This window comes from Solea solea, chromosome 15, assembly GCF_958295425.1.
Source record: "Solea solea chromosome 15, fSolSol10.1, whole genome shotgun sequence".
In the NCBI taxonomy this organism is placed as follows: domain Eukaryota; kingdom Metazoa; phylum Chordata; class Actinopteri; order Pleuronectiformes; family Soleidae; genus Solea; species Solea solea.
In genome coordinates, this window is record NC_081148.1 from 5239948 (window position 1) to 5249306 (window position 9359).

The 9359-nt window shown below is 42.6% G+C and overlaps 1 protein-coding gene across 1 annotated transcript in view; it reads left to right on the forward strand.

Moving 5' to 3' along the window:
• Nucleotides 1-8823, forward strand: part of LOC131474071 (pro-neuregulin-3, membrane-bound isoform) — a 408827-nt gene extending 400004 nt beyond the window's left edge. Inside the window, exons 8-9 of the mRNA XM_058651810.1 lie at nucleotides 1038-1223; nucleotides 7170-8823. Coding sequence (XP_058507793.1) covers nucleotides 1038-1223; nucleotides 7170-7794 — 811 coding nt within the window. The 3' untranslated portion in view covers nucleotides 7795-8823. The remainder of the gene's footprint in view (nucleotides 1-1037; nucleotides 1224-7169) is intronic.
• The last annotated feature ends 536 nt before the right edge of the window (nucleotides 8824-9359 follow it).

A 9359-nucleotide genomic window follows, 5' to 3' on the forward strand; every position in this document is an offset into this window, starting at 1 on the left:
GTATTAGCGTCAATTCAGAGTGATCTGATCACACACAGGTCTGAACACTCACAGTCTGCCCTGAATGTGTCCTCAGATCCGAGGATTTGAGGACACGTCCTGATGTCCTCTGACACCTCAGCATGAGCAGCACTTTGACGTCTGTACAGTCAGACTCGTAAAAGGATCATTTGTCATGATCAGACATGACATCAGTGTGTATTTGAATAAAGGGCAGGTGAAGCCTGATCCAGTCTCATATGAGGTCACAGGATCAGAATCTTTAGAATCCATCAGATCAACAGTGGATGTTAATACCAGGTCTAACCAGGGGCCAATACTTTCCATCTTTCATTTAAGCAGCACAGTCACACTCGGCAACAGAGTGTGTAACTACTATCACCTGGAAAATGAGCTGCATACTATATCTTTCTTTTGCTTTTACGTTCCCCGACTGTTAAGCACGTTGACAGATCCTGTTGTAGATCCCAAGTTTAGTGCCTGGGTTTTATTAGAGGCCATGTATTGATAAAGACGTCACTTCAGACATAATACTGATTACAGATCTTTCACAGGTCCAATTCTGGACCTACTCCAAAACTGAACCATTGAAGAAATGAAATGAAGTTCAAAAGGAAACAATCTAAATCCATACACAGCCAGAGGAGGGTTGTGATGAAAGGCCTCATTAAACAAGCCGCCAAAAACCAGAAGGTGCAATAAATTCAATGAATACATTCTGTCTCACCTTAACAAATGGTGTCTTCTTCCCTTAGATGTTGATGACACGACTTGTAATTAGAGCGGACGGCTGACTCATCTCTGATCCACTTTCATACTGACACACAAACCTGAGGATCCTCAGCAATATAACGACAATAGACTACGAGGGTTTTATTTGGACATTGACCAACTCTCCGCCAGATGGGCAGTGGATATTTAATGAATAGCTACACATAATAAATAGCAACTGTAACTGCATTTGCCAGACACTGTATATAACATAATATGTGTCATAACTGACAATAACGCATGCTTTTTTCTTTTTTTTTTCTCAGGAGTGGGTCGTTGTCTCACAGCCCAGATCAGAAAAGTCGTGCAGCCCATTGGTCAGCTCCACGCAGGACCCCGCCCATTCCCAGAGGAAGACTCAACCCCATTGGGGTATCCAAGTATTCAGGCCCCGCCTACCAACACCTGCAGGAAGTAGACTCAACCGAAAAAGATGTCGAATCACAAAGACGGTGAGGAAGAGAAGTGGGATTTAGGGCGTATTCCAACTTCAAATGTATTGTTACGGAATAAGGTTGTTAAGGTTTCGGGGTTTTCTTCACTAGTTGAACGATTTAATTTTAATTTAATTGTTAACAGTAAATGATTATGAAATATTGTTGTGTTATACATATACTGTACATTAGCCGCATGTGACATTCATGAATCACAAAGGATAAAACTAATGCTGCTTACGCCTCAATCCATGCGCTTCACACCCAGACGAGCGAGTTCACTGCAGTCAAAGTCATCATGGTTGCAGCCACACACACACACACACACACACACCTGATTCACGACGCTATACCCCAGCAAAGTTCCACCTCATCTCACACCTGTTTCCATGGTCTTTGGCTTCGTCTGCTGCTAATTACGTTATTGCTGTGCTAATTAGCTGTTTGTTTGTTTTTTTTTATTACTGTGCTGGTGTAAATCTTAATTACACAGCATGAAAGGTCCAGTACACTATACACAAACTAAAGGGTATCCTTGATTGGTTACATTCTTATCAGCAATTACTTAACTACCACATGGAAATGTGACATCCAAGGTACTTCAAATGGTTCTTGCTGTTCGATGTTTTCTTCCACTAAGGTTAATGTAAAAAAAACCTTGCCATGTTTCTTCGTTAGCGGTTGTGTACGTTGACATTATCAATGTCGTCTTTCTTTTGTTCAGAAACAACAAAGACATAAATCCATTTTCCCCCCGTTGTTTTCCAATGTGCTGAGCGAGGATGACAACGAGGTCATGAAATGTCGTGGTCTTGCTGTACAGTGACAACAGTTGAAAGACGCAGGCTGCACGGCCACGTCTTTCTCTCCTTCACTTAAATTCGGACTCTCTGTAGCAGGGCTACACTCGAGCGTCGTGGCCAGGGGAAATGCGAATGATCAGTGGAAACGATTAGCAAGAAAATGCATTCACCGTGAGAGCTGCTGTGCTTTGACCCATTTTTATTTGGTGGGTCATGAGTCAGTGCTTTCACCACCTGGGCAGACAAGCTTCACTTCAGGCACTCAGGTCCCAGCAGCTCTGGCTCAGGATAAAGCTCCACATGACCCACATGCATACTAATAGGAATAAGAAAAGGAGACACTATCACGCTCCTTAAGTGTCTATGCCCACACACACAAACGCAGAGGGGACAAAGGAATGATTGCCGCTGCCATGTGTGTCCAGTGTGCCCACATTCCCTTTTATCTTAATCATTATTGAATAACTTTTATTTAAATGTCACGATCTAGGGGCGCAGGAGCTGAGACTCATATTTTAAACAGTTTTATGTTGCACTTCCATCATTCTATTCCATTGTGATTTAATAGAGCAGTTTATAACCTTGTTTTGAAAATCCCTTTGTCAAGTTATTATTGTTATTTTTTGCCCCCATAGTCACCCACAGACGTTGTTAAAATGATCGTTTTAGTACGACTAAAACCAGACAGAAATACTATTATTAATGTTTTATTTAACCTTTATTTAAACAGGAATAAAACTCAAGCACAGATACAACCAGTCAATCATCAATCAATCATTTGAATAAAATCCATTTAAATGCATTCAGGCAAAACATCTACAGCCAGATGTTTCCGACTCTTTAAAAGTGTCCAGTGAGACGATTAACCTTGAGTTTCAGACAGTTGTGTAGCTTGTAGCAGGCAGAGGGAGTCGCATATATGCCTTCTTTTGTCCTAATTCAGTACAGAGTAAGTCCTGGAATTGAAAACATGAACTCCCTGTAGTATTCTGATGGATGTGGGCCTGAAGATATGGTGGGAGCATATTGAAATGTGTTAGTGTTAGGATCTGTAAGTAACATCCCACACCAACACACAACAAGCAGTGGTGTGCTTTAAAGTGAGTGATGAAGTGGGCCTAAACTAATCAGCGTCCCCCTGTTTCAAAGACCAGTGGCTAACACTGGTTGGGAGATGATATAGTTTTGCATGTGTACACAAACAAACAAGCTGAAATGGAACATCTTGCCACCTAGTGTTGTGGAAGTGGAAGTGCGCTTGTTTACTGGGACAAGGACAGTTTTTCAATGAAATTTCGTATTCAAGCTGTTGCCGTAGCTCAGTTTGACTTAACAGTCGGAATAGTAGAGGAAAGTTCTGTGCAGCGCCGTGATATTGATATGTTGAAGAGTGTAGAACTAAAAACAATTTAAAAAAAATAGAACGTTAAAGTGTATACATTCGAACAACCAGTAAATGTGTTCTCATGTATTGAGTGGAGGCCATATCAGTAAGTTGTACATTAAAAATGATGATCCTGTATTTTAGGGTCATAAACTCAATGAAGAAGCATGTTGGTAGGTCACATCATGACAGCACGGAACGGTAACATTAGCTGTGACGATCTTTCAAGTTTAAAGTCAGGAATAAAAAGAGAATTAAACATTTACTACACGACACATGAGCACTGTGTGGTTTGACCCTCTGGTTGACTCAAGGGCCCTTTGGTTACCCCACATACCCCAGGAACCTGGTGAAGACCCCTAACGACCCTCTGGTCGGGCCTTTGTGTCGAGTTTGCTCTCTGGGCCTCAGCCAGAATGTCACTCAGGTGTCCTGCGGTCACTTAAGTGTCTTTTTAGTCGGCACGTATTCCCGCGCCCGTACAACATCTGTTCACATTGAAATTCCCTCTTATTCAGAGAAATTCACTGAAGCTGCATTTCAAATCCGACATTTTAAGACATTCAAATGAACAGGTTTCTGCAAAAAAAAAAAAAAGGCCTCGGGTAATTTTTTGCTGAGTCATTCCATTCATTAGTCACACATTTAGGCACTCACCGTGACTGAGTCACTGACCTACACTCACTCAGACACTCACTCACTCACTCACTCACTCACTATCTGATTCAACAGCACAGCAGATGGACACACAGAGAGCGGCATTCCCTCTCCCATTCTGGGTTGCCATGGAGACGTTTGACCGTGACTGCACACACACACACACACACACACACACAGAGACTGAAATAAAGAGACGAGAAGTTTGAATCCCTTCTGGCACACAGGGACAGCACACAGAGATAAAGTGAAGGAGGAAAAACCTCCACCAGCAGGGAAGTAAAAGGATGTGATAGAGGAGTGTGCAGATAGCATGTGACAGTGTAAAGAGAGGCTGCCTGCTCTTTCCCATGCCTCTTACAGAAGTCTTGTGTTATCTCAACAAAATGGCTGACAGGGAGAAAGAGTGTCCCGTGTTGTTACTACTATTTTAAGATAAAGCTGTCTCCAAATCAGCTGACGGAGAGACTGCGTGCAATTTCGTATTCCCGTACACACTTTGCAGATTCTATTTTAGAAACGTGCCAGTTCCTTTCTCTCTCAACCTGTTTTTTTTATTTTTTTCAGTTATTACTTATACGTCCTTGACTTATACGTGCTTGTGTGTAGGTGGCGCTCCTACGCACATGCATGAATGTTCATATTTGACTTCCCTGGAACATGTTGTCAGTGTCACAAGGCCAGTGCAGCACATGATCCATAAAGAAATGATCTGCAGGAGAACAAATGAATGGAAAATAACTGTTAACACGTATGTAATGTAAAAGATAAGAGCCTCGGTCACTTATCTCACCTCACTGGCTCACATCCTCTCCCTCTCTCTCTCTGTAATACCACTATAGTTGCTCCCACACTGCTCCAGGGTCTATATTTGAACTCTGCTTCATAGATTTTTGCAATCTGATTGTGTTTCAACACATCAGAAGAGAGATTTGTCTGTGAATGTTATCTCGGGAATTAGCACCCTCACATCATCCTCTGTTATCGCTGGCACGATCCTCTCTGTGGGCTCGCTAAACCTCCGCTGTGCTTTTCACAGAGAGGTTTTCACGTCTCGGAAAAAATACTGCAGCGATAAAACCAGGATGTGATTTCCTTTGAGTCTGAAAATGCACCTTCTCCACCCACCTCTGTTTTTGCACACCTTGATGGAAAATCTAAGCGTGCGTGTGCATGTGCGTGTGTGTGTGTGTGTGTGTGTGTGTGTGTGTGGAGGGAGGGTATTACAAAAGAGAGAGAGTCAAATTTGGACATAAAAAAGAGTGGCTTTCACAGAGGATTATAAATTATTACATAGAGATAATGAGACACAGCTGGATTAAGTCTCTGAAAACAATGGACGCCTGGTCAGTCTCAGAGGGAGGGACACAGCGAGAGATTATGTCTGGGCTCAAGGAAGTTCGATCAAGACCTGGATCTAGAGCTGAGACTTGCTGAGCCACTTCTGAATGAAAACACACTTCAAATGCTTCAAAAGCTTGAGGTTGGCATCTCTTAAAACATTTTTTTTTTGGGTTTTGAATCCAAATGATCAAGGTCCAAGTTATTTCACAAAAGGCTCACCCAGTAAAAACTAGGATGTATTCTTTGCTTTGTCTTACGGGGAGACAGGTTTTTCCTACAGGAAAGTATAGGTACAGCTTTGTAAAACACTAAAAAAAACAATGATTATTAAGTATACCAGCTCCACACAACTCCCTCATAACATATTATGTTTATGACTTTTGTTTCTGATTTAATTCAGACAATCAGAGAGAGAATATGCCCTTTACCTGAATTATAACCTACGCAGGGTTTTCCTGTAGTTGCAGCCTCTACTTTCTCCACAAACAGCTGCTTAAATAGTTTTAGAACAATATAATATATATGTTTTTCATGTTTTTCACTAATGCAGCCATGATAGGTGTCAGTTGTGTGTATTATTGCTGTTAGAATGTCAATATCGTTGTAAATAAGAGAGAATGCAACAGTGACGCGTACACCAAGCATGTTCAGCGTGTTGCTGAAACCTGGTTTCATAAGCCTGAGAAACCAACTGTGAACCCAGTAACAACGTTTCAATAAGCCCTGCCGCGTTTTACTTTGCTGTAACATTAAAACGTGGCTGTTTACCCGAGTTCATGGAGCCACAACATCACCATTCGGTGTTCAGGCTCAGATTGCATGTGCACAATATAATGAAAATCTCCGAGTGGAAAAGGATCCCTGCAGGGGGCAAAGCAGCAACATGATCACTCACAGCAGTGCATCCTTTTCTCACAAACAATTAACTCCAGAGTCAGTCCTATTCCATTCCAATTAGACAAAAAACTCGTCTCGTCTTCTTCTAAACACAAACTGATAGTAAATCTCAGAAGGACAACTTCTAAATATGTAACTTTCTGCAGCACAGCGGTGAAAGCCAAATCTATTCGTTTGTGGTTGAGAGAGAAACCGTCATTGATGGCCAGCTGTATGCAAATGTTACCAAGCAACCGATGAAAGAAACAAAAACAAGCAAGACAGTCGAGTGCAGATGTGCAAAAACAAGAAGAGAGGAACATGTTTAAGGGATGAGTGCGGGGAACAAAGACCTGAGGTGAAGGTGTGACTTGATGCACAGAATAAAAGCTTGAAGATTTACACAAACTCAGACTAAATCAATTTCAAAGTTAGTGGTCGTGACCTAAAACTGATTATTAGAAATAAGCACACACAATGTGTGACTACCACAGCTGAACGCTTTAAACCCTCCGTGTTATCAGCTTGATTAGGGTTGTTAAATCAATAACATTAAATGTGAACTCGCTGTTACCTCTTATGTCAGAGTGCTATGTGTCTGTGTGCACTGAATCGCATATAAAGAGATGAAAGAAAGACGTCAGACTCATCGTTCCTCTCTTTCAGCATCCACGCTTAGCCTGTGAGATGGCAAAGGGCGGAGAGCTGTCCTTGTGGAAAGGGTTCAGAGCGTGGGAGGTTGAAAAGATGGAGTTGAAATCTCTCTCAAAGACACACTGACTTCTCCTCTCGAGTGCAAAAGTTTATTCTCCCTTCAATAACCTTTGTTCTCTTGTTTGTTTTCTCTGTTTGTCTGTGTCTCGTCTGTCTTTGCTTCCCGTTTCTCGCCCTCCCGAGCAGCCAAATGCGAGGAGAGAACCTGTGCGACGGCCCCACACAAGACGCCCTCCTCCATATGCAACCCCCTGTTGCTATAGAGACGACGTCACCATCTCCCTGTAGCAGCCGCAGGGAGATATCTTTAGGCCCCCGCGCTCCCGCCGAGCACAACGATTCCATTCACGCCACCCGCAGCTTGCGGAGGCCCCTACGTCGTCACGCCCAGTCCCCGCCTCCTCCGTTCCGCTCGTGCTCCATCCCAATCATTCCCTCTGTTCAGTGTCACCATGACAACGAGGCGTCATGTATGCAAACCATACCCTGCAAGGATGAGAGGAGAGGGAAGGCGACACACGTCAATTTGTCGTCCACTTCCTGCTCGTCCACTAGCGGCCAGCGTCAGGACGAGGTGGCCGTCCTGCTGGAGGAGGCGCAGGAGCAGCTCATGGCGTTGGCACTGGCTCACAGGAAGCAGGAAGACGTTGGGATCGGCTGCAGCGGCGCAGCGGCGGCAGCCAGAGAAACTGTTTGCTTCCTGAACCTTAACGGAGGAAGCGCCGCGGCGTTGGGCTGCAACGGCCCGACGCAGACCCAGTTACTCAGCCCCAGCCTATCACACAGAGACCTGGGCCACACCGGCCAATGAGAGACAGACTCCCATGAAGACTTTTTGGGTTTGAGTTTGTGGTGTTCTGCATCCGTGCAACGAGCAATGGAAACGCCAAATTGACAAAAAAAGAAAAAAAAAAGGAAAAAAAAAATCTAATAAATCATGGAAATGTGCTGATGATATGCATAATGTATGGATACAAACCTACAGACACTTCTCCAGTGACCGCATTTACACAGACTACTGAAAAAAGAATATTTACAGTACATGCATTTATTTACAAAACAAGAAACACTTCTACTTAGACAAAAAGAAAACCAAATAGTCTGTCAAATCCATGGTGTTTTTAATTGTAAAAAGAATATATAAATATATATATATAAACATATATGGATATAAATATATGGAATTCAAAAAGTGACCAAGTACAAAGTTGAAGAACACAGGAATGATGTAACGATGTTTTCCTTTTTTTTTGTTTTCTTCTCCCTGTTTTGTATTAACTGTCATCATTTTGGTTCTGGCTCGGAGCTCACGACACGCCGCACATCCGCGAGCCAGGGGTTTGATTCCGTGAACCTGTGCTGACTTCAAAATGGCTACCGACTGAGGGAGGAGCCTCCACACCAGTTTTATCTGCCTCCCTTTTGCCTTTTTGAAAACCTTTCTATTCCGCCAAGAATGACAGTGACCACACTTTGTTGGTTTTAGGACTCCAAACTAAAGCCGTGGTGCAGAGAGGGAGGAAGAGGAAGGGGAAGAAGAAAGAGAGGAAGAGACTTTTTTCGCGGATTGTTACAGACAGCTGAGACGCCGACTCCCTTTTGACCACTGTTTCAAACAAATCTATAATTTCTTTTTTGTTACAAATGATATTTTCACACTTGCGCACACACTCACCTGTGCATTATTGTTGTGTTGAGTGTTGAGTGGACGGTCAGATGAATGCACAGGACCAAGAAAAGATCCAGTGGTAAGAGGGACCACAGAAGATAATCAGACTTTTTAGTTTTCATTTTAGTTTACGTTGTTTTCCATTCTTGGTTATTAATGAACAATGCTGCTTTCTGGGGGCTGGTGGTGGTGGTGGGGGGGGGAGGGACACATGGTTTGGGGACTGAAATAAGAAATAAATGTCTCTGTGTTGTATCCAATGAATTGGAACTTTTTGAATCTCTGTATGAAATTGCAGCCAAATGTCTCTGGTGAAAAAGAGTTTTTTTTATATAATTCTGGTTATTTTAAAACAGCGATTGTGTTACTTGATTGCTTGGATTACAGTTAGACTCCCCAACAGCACCTGTTCAACATGCATGCTGGGTAACATCGGTCTGGATAAACATTTTTGGCCTTTTCTCACACAACTTGGTTGGTGATTACTTGTTCATGGTTTCAGGATGCAAAAACTCTATTTTTTAAAGTGTAGTATTATTCCCATCCTCCGTACTGCACAGCCATGTTTCCAAAGTATTGCTACAGTATATCTACATGTCAGAAATGTTTAAATCCATATATCTTTTTCTTTTTTTTAACATCATTTCTGAAGAGCGGCCATCTCTTACTAATGTCATGAATATAACAAATAAAGAAGGGATTTTACA